General features: G+C 40.4%; 2 protein-coding genes across 2 annotated transcripts; one reads left to right on the forward strand and one right to left on the reverse strand.

The window, feature by feature from the left end:
- Positions 1-2,974: 2,974 nt before the first annotated feature.
- Positions 2,975-6,425, reverse strand: arl3b (ADP ribosylation factor like GTPase 3b; the record flags this gene model as incomplete). Its single annotated transcript, XM_079237301.1, has 6 exons — positions 2,975-4,007; positions 4,097-4,282; positions 4,921-4,971; positions 5,147-5,263; positions 5,395-5,571; positions 6,363-6,425. 6 exons carry the CDS (start codon positions 6,423-6,425, stop codon positions 3,960-3,962), a joined length of 642 nt encoding a protein of 213 aa, XP_079093427.1. The 3' UTR covers positions 2,975-3,959.
- A 35-nt stretch (positions 6,426-6,460) lies between these two features.
- Positions 6,461-17,256, forward strand: sfxn2 (sideroflexin 2). Its single transcript, XM_079213969.1, has 12 exons — positions 6,461-6,519; positions 8,976-9,230; positions 9,685-9,855; positions 9,943-10,041; positions 10,662-10,737; positions 11,789-11,874; positions 15,549-15,609; positions 15,694-15,760; positions 15,844-15,893; positions 15,976-16,025; positions 16,126-16,173; positions 16,585-17,256. Exons 2-12 carry the CDS (start codon positions 9,076-9,078, stop codon positions 16,682-16,684), a joined length of 963 nt encoding a protein of 320 aa, XP_079070095.1. The 5' UTR covers positions 6,461-6,519; positions 8,976-9,075; the 3' UTR covers positions 16,685-17,256.
- The last annotated feature ends 501 nt before the right edge of the window (positions 17,257-17,757 follow it).

A 17,757-nucleotide genomic window follows, 5' to 3' on the forward strand; every position in this document is an offset into this window, starting at 1 on the left:
CATTTTTAATCATATTGCTTCTTCTCGCTCCACCCTCGTCTTCCTCCCACCTCTTTCCCGTCTTGAGGTCTAAGGTTTTTTGTTTCTCACGTCAGCAAACCTCAGCAGAGACACAGGAACTGTGGGGTCGGAGGTGCAGCATAAATTACAGCTCTGCTTTTCTATCTTTCACTCTCTGACACACACACACACACACACACACACACACACACACACACACACACACACACACACACACACACACACACACAACACACAAACACACAAACACTCCCCCTCTCCCGCTCTCTCTCTCACTCTTTCTCTGTTGACACACACATTTTCTCACACTTGCGCACACAGCTGCTACACAGCTGTCTGATCCATGAGGAGAAAGGCAGTAATCCGGTCGCCTACGTCTTCGATATGTATCTCGGAAACACACATGCACACACACGCACACACACGCACACACACACACACACACACACACACACACACACACACACACACACACACACACACACACACACACACCGTCTGGCTACTTTAAATTACCCACAAACACACTGTGAGGCCGAAAAGCTGTTATACACTTATAAAACAACCACAGACCGCTTTCTTCTCTCATTTGGAGGTTTTAAAAGAAACTGTTGTTAAAGTTGTTAAAACACCAATGTTGACTGTTTGCTGTTTTTGTTTTGTGTCGCCTAGCAGATGGTTAGCTTAGCTTAGCACTGGAAACAAGAGGAAACAGCTAGCCTGTCTCTGTCCAAAGCATACCGGCGTTAAAGTCATTAATTTACATGTTTTATCTTTTTTAGTTGTTGTTTGTCTGTTTATTGGTATTTTAGTTAGTAAACAGTAAACACTACATACAAATTATATAAAATATTACATTTTGTATGAACATGTCGTGACATGTTCATAGTGAGTTTTAGAGTTGTTGGTTGGCAGCCAGATATGCTAGCTATTTCCAGTCTTTATGCTAAGCTAAGCTAAGCTAAGCTAAGCGGCTACTAAACATAGCTTCATTAATGTGAAGAAATGACAGCGGTATCAATCTTCTCATTGAATTTTGCGTCAGAAAGCAGACAAGCCTTTCCCCCAACTGTCTGTCGGCCTGTTCCTTTCAATGTCTTTATATGTGTCAAGATGTAACTCCCAAGGTGCGTCATTCTGTGTTTCTCATAGGGCCTTGTGAGAATTCAATGTTACAGAGAGTAAAGAGCCGAAAACGAGGGAGAAGAGAGTCTTTGTGAGAAGAGAGGACGCCTTGACAATGAGGATCTTTGTGAGCGAAGAAGAAGAGGCCTCTGCAGGTCTCTGAGGCCCAGTGATTCAGTCACAACGTAACACAAAATAAAACACATGGCAAACTGTTCCTAGACCGTAGGGACAAACTGTTGGACACGTAGCACCTCCACATGTCTTCTTCTTTTAGGCAATTATTAGAGTCACATTTACTTTCAGTCGCTAACACACTAAAACGGCACATGAAGCGCAATCATTGAAACTGAGAATCGGAGAGCAAAACCTCAGCTCGAGTCTCAAAAACTCTAAACACATTTACTGCTTTGCACCCAATTTGCAATTCAAAATGGCACTTTTTTGCAAAGATGGAAATGTTGTATTTTTAAGGGCTTCAGGGATCTTCCTGTTTATTTTTTCTTGCAGGACAAGTTCTAACCTCATTATTGTCATTGGTGGCCTAAGTGACAACACCTGTGTGAGTTAATCTATAATAATATGTCATATTAGATGAACATGTGCTTTCTTTTTAAAATCAAAGTAACCATAGCTGTCAAATACTATAAAAAGTGAAATATTTCCCTCTGAAATGTAGTAGAGTAGAAGTAGACCCGAGTATGAATTGGAAACTCGAGTGGGACCTAACCATGTTACCTTCACGCTGCCTTCCCTCCCCTCTAACACGCAGCACAGGTATGCAGGTGGCCTCATACGTGTGTGGTTTGTGCAACGCAGACTGACATCATGTCAACGAGGAGACGATCCAGCTTCTCCTGCTCAGCCTCAGGCCATGAGGCGTTGACACGACCGGGTGGATATACAGCACCACCTGCCTGAAACTCCTGTCGTGTCGGAAAAAAAACACCTACATTGTATTTTATATTTCGTAAACTGCAGCTCTTAACCTGTTACAACCGGGGAAAGACTAGACAACAACTAAGCCTAAGTTATTAATATTTTCTGAGGCTGTTAAATGTTTGATTGCAGCCTTAAAGGTATAAGAATGACACAGGCTTTTATTTTCAGTTCGGAAGTCAAACTTTTGAATCGGCACATGTTTGTCTTAAAGCGTTGTCAACTTCCTCTTGTTCCAGTTGCCCAGCCAGCTGCACGAGTTGCGAGCAATTTCAATCCAAAAGTAATTTTCTTTTCTCAGACTGTTTATTTTGAATAATCTCAGGTGCTTGAACAAGGCTTGAAGGTTAATGATTGATCCCAAAAATAATCAAATTATGGGTTCATTTAATGAACCACACAATTTTTTTAAACTGAAATTCATCATAAAACTAAGTGGAACTAATGGGCTACTGGTACCTGGTCTTCACTTCACAGAGAAAGGCAGGATGTGAACTAATGCCCTATTGGTCCTTTCACTATGACCATATTTTGGTTACGTAGCAGTTTGTCAGAGTACTATTTAGAAGATCCATGTTGGAAATAAAATGTTGTGTGCAAGTAATACTTGTACAGGAGTATGACATCATAGTGCTATATCCCTTCCAGTACATTTTAACACTGAATTCAATGCTGTATACTTAATCCTGTTTCCTGTTCTCTTCCCCCAGCTGCTGTCTCCCACAGAGGCCTCTCCACACAGCCTGTGTGCTGTCATGAGCAGCTGACTTCACCTGCTGCCGGTGTGCGCTTGACCACGAGAGCCCAGCGAAGATCCGAGTGAACTGAGAGTGCGTTAGCGCAGGAGGCAACTTTAATGAAGAATTAGGAACGCAATGATTTCAGAATTTCTTGTCTTTTTATTCACATACAGTACCTTCAATTCTGGACAGATTACATTCAAGAATATCAAAAGGAAATGCCAAAAGAGTGAATTCCCCCACAAACCCAAGGAGCACAAAGAAATGCATTGGGACATAAAGTACGTAAACCTCGGTTAAAAATCTGCAAATGTTAGATATGCAAACATTATAGACTACAAAGTACAGCAAGGTAACATATACTCTATAACATGTGCGTAACGTAACATATGACCCCAGGGCCGAGCTATTTACACTTGATCCAAAAATGGAGTTTCTCTCAACAATTTAATCTCGTCTTTTTTTCTACATATTAACATGTACAGTACCGTTCTTCAGTGAGTTGGAATCGTTTCTCCAACTACCCTTGAGTCGCACACACACGTCACACTGGTTGTTGTTTGAAAGCACTCTACAGTTTACTTCACCATAAATAAGACAATTACAAAAATATACCTCACTTCAAACAGAGCCATCGTGGAATGACAAAAAAAAACAAATAGCACAACCTGGAAGAATAAGATGGAGGAAAAGGTGAGGATGGAGGTGGAGGGTCTGGTTTCCAGGACAGTATGTGAGAAACAAGCTGAAATTCCAATGAAAGACAGCAGTTTAATGGGAATGTTTGAGGTTGTGACAGGCTGCGGGTGGTGGCTGCGATTGGCGGGGACAGTGATTGTGACGTGGGTAGTCAGGGTGGAGGAGGTTGATTTCCCGACATGGGTTCCCTTTGAAGTCGAACCGCTCTCCTCTATGTGGAGGCCAATGTAGGAAGATGTGCTGAGATTAGATAACCAGTGATACGGAAACGTAGGGGGTTAAAAAGTTCAGGTCCATGTTGGATTAGTAGTGTGTTTACATTCACAGGTATATCCCATCGTACTAAGGCTCAGGAGGGTGCAATGTGTGTCAGTGTATGTGTATGTGCTGCTGCTGCTGCTGTTCCTCCAGAGAAGCAGAAGACTAGAAGCGAAGCTATTTTTTCTTGGAGTTGACGCTCTTGCAGACCCAATTCATGCCCTCCTGAAAGTGAGTTGAAAAGAAATAGCAGCATGGTGAGAAGAAGAAAACAAAAAGGCACGTGAAGATGAAAGCAAAGAAGTGAAGCTCACCTGAATCCCCTCACCAGTGAGGGCGGAGCAGGACTGGATCTGCCACATGCGATCCCGAATGGTGTGCAGGTTGAGACCCTCTGCGATCTCGGAGGCTGGGGCGGCTGTCAGCAGGTCCTGCTTGTTTGCAAAGATCAGCACAGGAACGCCGCTCAACTTCTCTTCATCCAACAACTCGGCCAGCTCCTGCAACGCACACAAACATCTGTTAATTAGATGATAGATAGAAGGATAGATGTATACTTTATTTATCCCCAAGGGGAAATTAGTGTGTCACAGTAGCAAGCAAGACACAAAAAAATATCAGGAATGAAAAAGACTCAATATATACAACAAAACAGCAGAGTGTATTCATTTAGGAAATTAAACAATAAAGAAAGTGCAGAAATGCAAAGTATGTGCAGTGTATATAAGTTACAATTACCCACAAATGTCAAGTATAATCACTGGTTCTAAGTATTTTTGGTTTCCCACAGTCTCTAAATTGAATGTTTTTCAGCTGGTTTGAAAAAAAACAAAAAGAATGTTTTGACGAAGTAATTTGAAGACACCACCTTGTGCTCTTGTAAAATGTCATTTGTGTCAGTTAGATCTGAAAACTATGCATAACACAATGTTACCAGACAGTAGAAACATGGAATATACTTTATCATGTAACATTAATATCTGACTATTTTTAACATGGGTTTTACTATCAAGAAATATTATTTTCAGAAGCAGTCCCTATCTGTCACGGTGGCAGCTGACCCTGTGTTTGGCAGGTGGAAGGTGCATATTTCATTCCCTGGTGCACACTGACACAAAACAACACATATTGAACGCACCTGACCCGTCTCCTCGAATCTCTTTCTGTCAGCACTGTCAATGACATAAATCTGAAACAAAACAGAAGTGTTCCTTGTTAGCATGTGCAGCAGGTCCTCAGTGCATGTGTGACAACGGTGACTTCATCAAAGATGAACAGATCAAAACAGTAATGTAGACTTTGATTTAAATAAATAAATAAAACAAAGCGTATTTGCTGTGTTGTATGCATCCAACTTCTTTCACCAGCACATCTGTGTTTTCAAAGTAGTTTCTCCAGTATGGCCTGATCTTCCTTTGGCCCCCAATGTCCCAAACATTCAGTTTGAAACCCTGAGACTGGACGCTCTTGATGTTGAATCCCTTGACAGAACACAAAGGTTAGACAGGGGAAGCAGAGACAATTCCTGGGACCAAGATAGGGATACATCCCTGTTATATGATGTCTGTTTGCTCTCATAACAGGTGTGTGCGTGTGGACTTTCCCTCCGTACCTGTGTGGGGGTGATGTGACTGATGTCCTCAGACGCCAGCTGTTTGAGCAAGGTGGTCTTCCCACCGTTGTCCAAACCTAGCAGCAGTATCCTCACCTCCTGGTCTGGTGTGCTCTTTAGCTTACGCAGGATGGACAGCAATCCCTGGAGAGAGAAAAAACAGTGAAAACAGTGATGCTACTTTGCCAGGGGGACAAGAGACATTAGGAGAAGGGGACAAGGAGTCAGGGGGAGAGGAGACAGAAGACAGGGGACAAAGAGACAGGGGAGCACATAGCAGCTAACCACCATTGGAAAAATGCATCTCTTCCCCTTTACTCCAACTGTGGCTCATGAAGACGGCCAACTCTCTCCTAACGGAACCAATACGTGAGGACAACAGCGGGTCCTGCGTGCAGCTCGTCACGTCAACTTATTTTGTGTCACTGTGCATTGTGGGCTACCTAACTAGTTGTTTCAGCGCAGAGCTGGTTAACGGCTAGTTAAGTCTAGTTAAGTCTAGTTAACGGCACGCAAACAGAAGCTAGAAGAAGCTACCGTGCTAAGCTAATCTCCCATGAGAACCGAGCGATACAGCGGTTTAATGTTTGTTTTCTCGGCCGCCATTAAATCCCAAATGTTTTCCCAACGAGCGCTTCTTAACGTCTTATGTTCACGTTTAGCGAGGCATTTAACTGGTAAACAGATAACTAATTCGTACGACATAATCTAAACTCACCATCTTGTTGCCTTCTCTCCTGGAGACGCCGCCGAGGGTTACTAAGGGGAGTGACGTCAGACGTACAGTTACGCACAGATCTCGGACACGAGCCTAAAGATGGAGGATGCGCGCAGTCAACTGCCTCCTGAATGTTTCAAATGCAGGCCGAGAATAGGTGCACGTGTTTCGTCTTGTGGACGGTTATTTGCCGTGAGACGTTGACATGAATTAGTAGTAGTCAGGAGTCGGTAACACAATAAAGCGTCACGTTGGGTGTCACGCAGGGAGCTGCCCCGGCCCGTGATTGGTGGACGGTGTGCCACGTGCGCATGTCTCTACTATCCCACACGAGCACATTCGGTTACCAATACCTGACAGGTTGCTGCTGTGTGTGGGTGGCGGTTGAGGAGGAATCTCTCTCGTGGGTAATGTTCCGTTATCGTTATTCAGTTTTAACTACAGGTTGTAGCTCGTAAGTTGATGCTTTCGGCTCGTGTTTTGTTATTTTGTCGCTTCCTGCATAAGTCAGCTGGTAACTCGAGTAATGTTGCATCACTCTGAGCTCACGTTTCAACTCGTTTTACAGCAGATTGGTCGCTCGACTTCACAAAAGACTTAACCCCGCACATCGAGTTTATATCTGTTGTATACATGTGATATAACACAGTTGATGCACGCACACGCTTAAGGTCGCGGAGTTCAATGTCTTAACTATTAGTCAGTCTCCAGCTGTACTATGCTCCGGCCTGCAAATCCAGTTTTGCAAGACTCTAGTGAACATAACCGTTTTCATGTAGCTTTCACTAAACCCTCTATACCTTCAAATGCATGTAGGGCTGCAGCTACTTATTAATCTCCTTATGCATTCATACATTCCCATAAGACAACTATTCAGTCTGTTATTGGGGCTGCAACAAACAATTATGTTCCATTGTTTATCGATAGTTTATGGGAAGAAATGCCAGTTTCTTGGAGCTCAACTGCGGTACCTTCAGCTTGCTTCAGAACAATAAGATATTCAATTGACTGTTCAATATATCAATCAAAAACTGAAAAATCCAGAGAATGTTAGACATTTCTGCCTGGAATTATGGCCTGAAACGATTCAAGGTCAGATTCAAGTATCAAAATAGTTACAGACACTTTATGTTGATTGACAGTCGACATATCATTGCAGCTTTAGTTATTATTCATTTAGGACTTGTGCTCAGTAGATGGTAGATGAAAGAAAGCAGCAAATATTCACATTTTAGGAGCTGAATTCAGTCAGTGTTTGGTGTTTGGAGCCTAAAGAAATCATTGAAAACTATTTATTTATAGTGTATTTATAGCTGTAGATTAATTCATCTTCCTTCTCGCAATTGATGAACTAATAATTTCAGGATCAGTTTATTAATACGTGAGCTCTATGACCAGTTTAAGTTGCAGATCTGTGAAAAACTAACATATCCGTGAAGATATGGTTTGTATATTTAGTTCATATTTTTCTAGGTATTTTCGTATACAACAATATTTATATCTGATTATTCTTTATCAATCGGAAATGCCAAATATTGTCTGGTTCCAGCTTTTGAAATGTGAGGATTCGGTGCTTTTCTCTCCATGTCATTTGTACATTTTCATTTGGGACTGTTAGTCGGACGAAACAAGCCGCCTTGCACCTGCAGTCTTGGTTCTCCGGGAAATTTCTAGTATTTACAAACATTTAACGGCAGGAACGATTAATAAGAGGTGAACTGATCATGAAAATAAATAGAATTTAAAATGAATAGTTGTAAAATATGTTCTTTAGCTGTAGGTATCTGTTCTCATTCTATGGATTCCAGTCTTTTATATATTCTTAATTATATGTTGTGGTATACAGAGCCACGTTTACTTTTACATTTTGCAGGTGTTTACTCTACTTTCTAACGCACAGCTGCAGAAACAATCCATTTCCAGCAAGACTGAACCTTCAAAGAAGTACACTGATACGCTCCTCTCCTCATTTGCCCTTTTATTTGCAAAAGATTAAACCACACGAGGCGTGTTTTCTTGTTGTGAGGTTTCACCGAATACCTCTAGTAAATAATTGCTAATGTACCGGTGAAGATGCTCAGTGGGATGTTTGGCTAGTTTGAGCTGGAGTCAGCAGGTTCCCTCTAGTTGTGTGGAAGCAGAATGCTGCAGCTGCAAAAACCCAAAATGGCAACCTATGGAAACATTTACCAGGAGGTGGTCGATGATTTTGAGTGGAAGTTTGACCCTTGGGAATACTTTTGTTTGTTCAGGGTTGTGTTGGGTTTGAACCAAAGGGCACATGTTGGGGGAGTGGTTCAAAACCAACATGAGTACTTTAGGGCTGCAACTAAAATTTTCATTATTGTTTGATCTAGCAATTTGTAATATATTATGGCCCAAGGTGATGTCCTTAAAAATGCTTGTTTCCACCAACTAACCCTCCAATATAAGACGTATACGTCTTCTCATTCGAGAGGCCGTAAGCAGCAAATGTTGAGCATTTTTCCTGAATTATACCGGAAACGATTAATTTCTCAACAAAATAGTTACCTTTTTTGTCTCAATCAATCGCTAATTGTTGCAGCTCTGCATCTCAGCTCTGCACACGCCCAGAGCACTTTGGGAATGTGAGTTTAAACGTAATATAGTCTGGCGCTCACTGACATACAGAGTTAAAACTTTGTTAATGTTACATCAGCTCAAACCAGGTCTGTCTAGTTTGATAAAAGGACAAAAGAGATCCATGTCATTCATTACTTCACTACCAATCATATGTTTAACTGCAGGTATAGCCGAGTTGGTCTCTTTTCTGTTAATCTTTTCTTAACTTTCAAAAGCACATTTAGGCAATTATATTATTATTCCCCTCTTTTTCCTGCAGGTTTCGACTGCTGTGTAACCTCCTGCAGAGTAAACAGAGGAGGCCATAGATGTAAAAAATTTTTAATGCATTAAGCTGCAACTGCTTTGTAGCAACCACGATGGCTTCGAGCTCATTCGACATCGACGCGCCGCGATGGGACCAGTCAACGTTTATGGGCCGGCTCAAACACTTCTTCAACATCACAGACTGGCGGACGGTGTCCTTACCTGACTCGCGCTTGGATGAGGCCAAAGCTTTAGTCGAACAGAGCAGGTAAGAAGACGCATGTGCTCTGTCGCAGAGACTGTAATAGCCGATAGTATGACGATCCACAGATGCACGCACATCATTATATCTTGACGCAGCAGTTTGAACAAAGAAGTAACCTAAAACATAATGTGTTGTAATCATTGTAGACGTTAAAGTCAACGTCTTCATTCATGCATATATTTTGACCTGTATCCACAAAGTTTGTCGGGTCACGTTTTGTTTATTTTTTATTAAAGCAAAAAACACAGAAATATTAACTGACTTTGTCCTGTAAATGCAATATATCTGACAGAAGGACAGATATGGCATATAGTATGAGAACTCTCTTTTACCTTTTGATAATTGGCTCACACCCTGGGGTCTGCACTTTAACTGCTACCTGCAAGTGTCAACATGAACAAAAATGCCTCTGCGTGTCGTCGATGGTGTGAAAATGTACGTCTTTGGCCCCCTTCAGGTCAGGATTCGTCCCTCCCGGCACCACAGAGGAGCAGCTCCATTACGCTAAGAAGCTGTACGACTCGGCCTTCCACCCCGACACCGGGGACCGCATGAACCTCATCGGCCGCATGTCCTTCCAGGTGCCTGGAGGCATGGCCATCACCGGCTTCATGCTGCAGTTCTACAGGTACCGAACGGGAGGAGCTGCATATTTACCACGTTTTTTTGCTCGTCTCGCAGAGGAAAAGCATCTCATAACTTGTCTGTTTTCTAGGACAGTTCCCGCCGTGGTGTTCTGGCAGTGGGTAAATCAGTCCTTCAACGCTCTGGTCAACTACACCAACCGTAACGCTGCCTCCCCCATTACTCCCAAGTAAGAATTGACTGCCCGCTTCCATGTGGATGTGGACCGCTTTGAAGGAACGATAATCCTGCTGTGTTGTGTGTGTGTGTCCAGCCTCTTTTAGACTTCGTTACTTAAACCTGATGGTGATTTTAACATGTTGGTCTCATTCATAAATACGTTTTTTATCACTTTTACGTAAAAGTCGGATCGAGTTACATTTCCACAACTCGTCCGTCAAGTCTGAATTATTGCTGCCACGTTAATGTAAAGACAACAGCAGCTCAGGGAAAGATTAAATGCACATATTGTCTATTAAGAGCGTGTATATATCATCTCTTTGGCACAAAGGAAATTAGTTTTCTCACAAAACACAGTTATTGAGACAGTTACGTTTTTCAGTCTGTACAAAATATAGTTTACCCCTCATGATTGTGGAAAAGGATGAAATCTTCATACAACCACAATAATTATTAGACCAGCACTCTCTCAATATGTTATTTTCAATCAAGCCAATAGCCGGACTGTAATTATTAATCTCCAGGAAAATGCTTGACATAAACGAGAGTTAACGCAATGTTTTGTGATTTAGGACTTGTCTGAGTGTCGTGTATTGTATGTGTGAAAAAGGCTTTTGTTGTCTCTCTCAGGCAGATCGGAGTAGCCTACTTCACAGCGACCAGCACCGCGTTAGCAACAGCAGTGGGACTCAACCTCTACACGAAGGTACACACAGACACACACAAATGCTATTACTACGGTTTACGGTTCCTGCACAAGGTTGATTTTGTTTAAATGAGTTCTCCTTCTGGCGTAATATGTCATCAAACTCATCTGAATAACTTGATCCGGTCCGAAGTGTTTCCTGCCTCTTTTTAGCAACAGGACTAGTGCACTTTTTTAAACGAGACATTATCTTTAGTAAAATGAATTGTAAATATTTACAATTAAAGTTAATTCTGTGATGTCTGTCCACTTCCCACTGACAACTCTCACCATGTGCATTTATTGTCCTTATAAAGGGGCTTAATGGGAATTATTATTCTGTCTGTATATAATTTTGCTATTGTGGATTCTTTACTGTTTTATTACTGTTTTTTACTGTTTATTTATATTACTTGTTTTTTATTTTAAATGTGTCTCTTGTGTGCACTTTACCGTCTGCTGCTGTAATCCTGCAATTTCCCCACTGCGGGACTAATACAGGAATATATTATCTTATCACTGTGGTACAGCTGCATTTCCCCCATTACAATACATATAATTAAGGTTGTGAGGACATTGATTTCTGCAGAGACGACGCGTCTTCTGCATCTGCACAAAAACTCAGAAATGATTCCTCCTTTTGAAGATTATTGTCATCAAGCGTTCCCTAAACAGCTCTCCTCCTGCAGAGCGTGTTTGCTTTAACGCCATCTCCTGGCAGCTCCGAACAGGATGACCTCTAGACCAGAGAGCTCTGCTGAATTTAGGTCGAGATGGGAGTGATTTCCAAAGTTATGAAAGCTGATATTTTTTGTTGGGAGTGATGTTCTACTCTTAATTTGCTTGATAAATACAATGTGGGCCCAGAGCGCAGCCGCAGAGATAAAACAGATAAAACGCATGAGAATCGGATGAGGTTGAAATCTGTTTTATCTTGAGAGAGTCTTCGTTATTCAAGTGTCATTCGACTCCTCTAATTTTAAATGTTTCAGTTCTATCATGTGAAGTAAGATAAAGCTGACGATCATAAAGCTGAATAAACCTGGTGTGTTTTTGTGTCTTTCTCCCGCAGAAAGCTCCTCCTCTCGTGGCTCGCTGGGTCCCCTTCGTTGCGGTGGCATCTGCCAACTGTGTTAACATTCCTATGATGAGACAACAGTAAGTCCTCAAGTGTTACTGCTCCAAAAAAAATGCGTGTGGACGTGTTATGTTGTGTTGCGCAGGTTTTAATGTGCTGTAATCCAAGAGCCTTTCTTGGAACGGCTATTCGGAGAAGGTCGAAGCGCAGTGCTCTGTTACGCTTCCTGTGTTCGACCTCTGGAAGATCCTGTTTCATGCTGAAGAGTAGATCTTTGTCAAAAAACATGTTTTAGAGCTGTGATCATGTTTGTGGAGGCCAACTTTGAATTCAACAACCCCAAAAAATGATCTCAATCTCAACAACTATTATTAGACAGTGAGACTATTAGACAGTGAGACTATTAGACAGTGAAACTATTAGACAGTGAGACTATTAGACTGTGAGACTATTAGATAGTGAGACTATTAGATAGTGAGATTATTAGATAGTGAGACTATTAGACTGTGAGACTATTAGACAGTGAGACTATTAGATAGTGAGATTATTCAATATGTAGACTATTAGACAGTGAGACTATTAGATAGTGAGACTATTAGATAGTGAGACTATTAGACAGTGAGATTATTCAATATGTAGACTATTAGACAGTGAGACTATTAGACAGTGAGACTATTAGACAGTGAGACTATTAGACAGTGAGACTATTCAATATGTAGCCTATTAGATAGTGAGACTATTAGACAGTGAGACTATTAGATAGTGAGACTATTAGACAGTGAGACTATTCAATATGTAGACTATTAGACAGTGAGACTATTAGATAGTGAGACTATTAGACAGTGAGACTATTCAATATGTAGCCTATTAGATAGTGAGACTATTAGACAGTGAGACTATTAGATAGTGAGACTATTAGACAGTGAGACTATTCAATATGTAGCCTATTAGATAGTGAGACTATTAGACAGTGAGACTATTAGACAGTGAGACTATTCAATATGTAGCCTATTAGATAGTGAGACTATTAGACAGTGAGACTATTAGATAGTGAGACTATTAGACGGTGAGACTATTCAATATGTAGACTATTAGACAGTGAGACTATTAGACAGTGAGACTATTAGATAGTGAGACTATTAGACAGTGAGACTATTAGACAGTGAGACTATTCAATATGTAGACTATTAGACAGTGAGACTATTAGACAGTGAGACTATTAGACGGTGAGACTATTAGACGGTGAGACTATTAAATATGTAGACTATTAGACAGTGAGACTATTCAATATGTAGACTATTAGACAGTGAGACTATTAGACAGTGAGACTATTAGACAGTGAGACTATTAGACGGTGAGACTATTCAATATGTAGATTATTAGATAGTGAGACTATTAGACAGTGAGACTATTCAATATGTAGACTATTAGACAGTGAGACTATTAGACAGTGAGACTATTAGATAGTGAGACTATTAGACGTGAGACTATTCAATATGTAGATTATTAGATAGTGAGACTATTAGACAGTGAGACTATTCAATATGTAGACTATTAGACAGTGAGACTATTAGACAGTGAGACTATTAGACAGTGAGACTATTCAATATGTAGCCTATTAGATAGTGAGACTATTAGATAGTGAGACTATTAGACAGTGAGATTATTCAATATGTAGACTATTAGACAGTGAGACTATTAGACAGTGAGACTATTAGACAGTGAGACTATTAGATAGTGAGACTATTAGACAGTGAGACTATTCAATATGTAGACTATTAGACAGTGAGACTATTAGATAGTGAGACTATTAGATAGTGAGACTATTCAATATGTAGACTATTAGATAGTGAGACTATTAGACAGTGAGACTATTCAATATGTAGATTATTAGATAGTGAGACTATTAGACAGTGAGACTTTTAGACAGTGAGACTATTAGACAGTGAGACTATTCAATATGTAGACTATTAGATAGTGAGACTATTAGACAGTGAGACTTTTGGACAGTGAGACTATTAGACAGTGAGACTATTCAATATGTAGACTATTAGATAGTGAGACTATTAGACAGTGAGACTATTAGACAGTGAGACTATTCAATATGTAGATTATTAGATAGTGAGACTATTAGACAGTGAGACTATTAGACAGTGAGACTACTCAATATGTAGACTATTAGACGGTGAGACTATTAGACGGTGAGACTATTAGACGGTGAGACTATTAGACGGTGAGACTATTAAATAGTGAGACTATTAGACGGTGAGACTATTCAATATGTAGATTATTAGATAGTGAGACTATTAGACAGTGAGACTTTTAGACAGTGAGACTATTCAATATGTAGATTATTAGATAGTGAGACTATTAGACAGTGAGACTATTCAATATGTAGATTATTAGATAGTGAGACTATTAGACAGTGAGACTTTTAGACAGTGAGACTATTAGACAGTGAGACTATTCAATATGTAGACTATTAGACAGTGAGACTATTAGACAGTGAGACTATTAGATAGTGAGACTATTAGACGGTGAGACTATTAGATAGTGAGACTATTAGACGGTGAGACTATTCAATATGTAGACTATTAGACAGTGAGACTATTAGATATGTAGACTATTAGACAGTGAGACTATTAGATAGTAAGACTATTAGACAGTGAGACTATTAGACAGTGAGACTATTAGACGGTGAGACTATTAGACGATGAGACTATTAGACGGTGAGACTATTAGACAGTGAGACTATTAGACGGTGAGACTATTAGATATGTAGACTATTAGACAGTGAGACTATTAGATATGTAGACTATTAGACAGTGAGACTATTAGATAGTAAGACTATTAGACAGTGAGACTATTAGACAGTGAGACTATTAGACGGTGAGACTATTAGACGATGAGACTATTAGACGGTGAGACTATTAGACGGTGAGACTATTCAACATGTAGACTATTAGGCAGTGGGACTGGAAACATTACTTGGGTTGTGTACGTCCTAGGACAGGAGGGCTCTACAGCGGTACACCATTCATACACATCTACCGAGCATCAGTGACGTTGGTGAGGTGCGCAGAGCCCAAAGAATATTAAATGACAGCCCACCTCAACTCTGCTGCCATGTGACAAGAGATGCAGAAGTATCAGCTGTCGTACCACCAGACTTCAGAGCAGCTTCTTTCCTCAGGCTGAGACGTCTCAAGTCGTCCCAATAGTCATAAAACATTGTTTTGTTTGTTGTGTAGCATAAAGGGACTACAACTCTCATTCTGTTGGACAATAAACTAACCTTGAGCCTTGGATAGATGGCCATGAAACGTGTGCATTCATGGTTCCCAGAGGATGATTGTAGCTTAGAATACAAGAAGTGTGACTCGATTAATGGAGTTTAGTTTAGCTAACTTATATAATAAAGGTTGTTTATTGACCCAGACTTTAGAGCAGATGTTTCTATTCATTGATCCGTTGGTCTGATGGTGACGACGAGAATCATTCGTTTAAATGTTGCCGATTTATATTTTCTGCAGCACTCTTCCAGTAATTGACCGTGTGAGTGTTTTATTAATGTACATCTTTCAATTTAGTGTGTGTGTGTGTGTGTGTGTGTGTGTGTGTGTGTGTGTGTGTGTGTGTGTGTGTGTGTGTGTGTGTGTGTGTGTGTGTGTGTGTGTGTGTGCACTTTTACAGATTGTTTACAACTAACATGGCGGTTGATGAGTAAACCTGTTTTCACTTTCTTTTCTTTCAGGGAAATTCTGAATGGCATTTCTGTCACGGATGAAAATGGGAACAAACTGGGCAACTCTACGGTCGGTACTCTGGATTCACTTTAAGACATTTTCAGGATTTAGTTTATTTAATGTCTTTAAGTCTTGTTTGCTCTCCCACTGTAGAGAGCTGCAGTAAAAGGCATTACTCAGGTGGTCGTCTCTCGGATCACCATGGCTGCACCAGGAATGAGTATGCAAAGATAAATAAGATAACTATTGAGTTCTTGAAGTTATCCTCTTCCTCTCTTAACCTTCTTATTCTTCTTCTATCAGTCATCCTCCCCATCATCATGCAGAGAATGGAAAAATACAAGTTCATGCAGGTTAGACCTTCATTACCTTCATCACAGTCCTCCAGCCAAAGAAATGTGCGTCCGTCATCAAACTGTTTCTGTCTTTTCACAGAGAATCACGTTTCTCCACGGACCGATTCAAGTGATGCTGGTGGGAGCGTTGTAAGTAGAGAGACTCACAGCAGGTTTTAATGAGCTCAGGAGTATTTTTTTTATTTGATTGTTGCTAAAAAACCTTTTTTTTCTCTCTTTCTGCTTAAAGTTTGGTCTTCATGGTGCCTGCTGCCTGCTCCCTGTTCCCTCAGAGATGGTAACAAACTTGTTTCTGCACTTTCACCTGCTGACAAATGCAGCTTAGAGACTATAAATATAGTGATCCACACATTTTAGCATCGCATTCCTGTAACGTTGCCGGACTCGTGATGGACAGATAAATTATCAAAATTGATGCTACAGATACCGAGATGTTGTCGTTTTTTATTCCACACATCCTTCCTTGTCGAGACCTGGTGCCTACATTACCCACAATGCTACAGTTTTCTAAATATGTAAAAACTGAAAACGCAAGCAAATATGCTGATAATTGAAAAAAGAGACTGTCAAATATGATGCTGCAAATATATATAATAACTTTATTTCCTAATTATTAATAAAACGGTTTATTTTTTTCCCTCTGCTCCCTCCCTTCTTCCTAAAATATCCCTTTGTCTGTCTTCATCAGCTCAATGGCCGTGTCCAAGCTGGAGCCCGAGCTGAGAGACTCCATTGTGTCTCAATATGGAGACGCTGTGCAACGTGTCTACTTCAACAAAGGCCTCTGAGGCTGTGAGGGCTGACTATCTGATCGAATACACATGTGATTGTGTAATAAGTCTTCATTTTCTAATTATGATTAGATCAATCATGTCATTTTTTTTAAACTCAGTTTCTTTGGTTCAAACTAGGTCTGTTAGCAGATACAAGGGGCACTGTGTACTCCCGTTGAGAAACCAAATGATCTCCTCTCAGGAACGGCACATTACTTTGTCAGATTAGAGCTCTTGTTAGTTTGTACTTCATGGCTGTTTTCATTTTACCGTCGTGCTCCTTTCCGTCTGCCAAGCTTCCTTTACAATCTGTGCCTTTGTCAAAGCAACAACAACACTGCTGGATTTATTTTTCTTTTAAACCAGCTTTTCTTTGAAACCAGAAAAATACTTCTATGCCTGGGTCAAAACTCGGTCATTCAGTGTGGCGTTGAAGTTCTGTGTGATTAAAAGTGGAGGATACTGCCCTCTTCTGCCAGAATAAGAGTAGATGTACGGCTTGTTTGCATGATTTATCTGAAAGGTCGTGTAGCTGTGTGTAAACTCAGACTTGTGCCATATAAGATGGAATAAAACCACAAATATTTGACATGTAGAACCCTGTAGAGTTGTTTCTTTTACGGGTCTGTATGTGATGAAATGTACTTTAAAAAAAAAAGAGTTCAGGCAATATGCATATCATTTGGATGAACAAGTATTTAGGTCTTTAGTGAACTGAGACAATGGAGGAATAAATACTCCTTTACTAAAGTAAAAGTACCACTATTGCAATGGAAAAGTACTGCATTTAAAGTAAAATGACTGCATTTACAATCTCAAGTAAAAGTATTTAAGTATCCTCAGCTACATGTTCTTTAAAGTTCTGGTTCTGCAGACAAATTGGCCTCTGAGACAGATGTATAAGATGCATCAATGCATAAACAGCATTTTACGCTTGTAGCTGGGATGTAGTTTGCAACTACTTGGCTATTTATTTATATGCAGTTAGAGGTTGAGAGGTGATTAATGGTGGAGGGAAGAAGAAAAAAACAGACAAAAAAGATCTGCTTCAAAAATGTGGATTCATTTATTTAGACTTTCCTATAAAT

This window comes from Taurulus bubalis (genome assembly GCF_910589615.1).
Source record: "Taurulus bubalis genome assembly, chromosome: 2".
NCBI classification, from domain to species: domain Eukaryota; kingdom Metazoa; phylum Chordata; class Actinopteri; order Perciformes; family Cottidae; genus Taurulus; species Taurulus bubalis.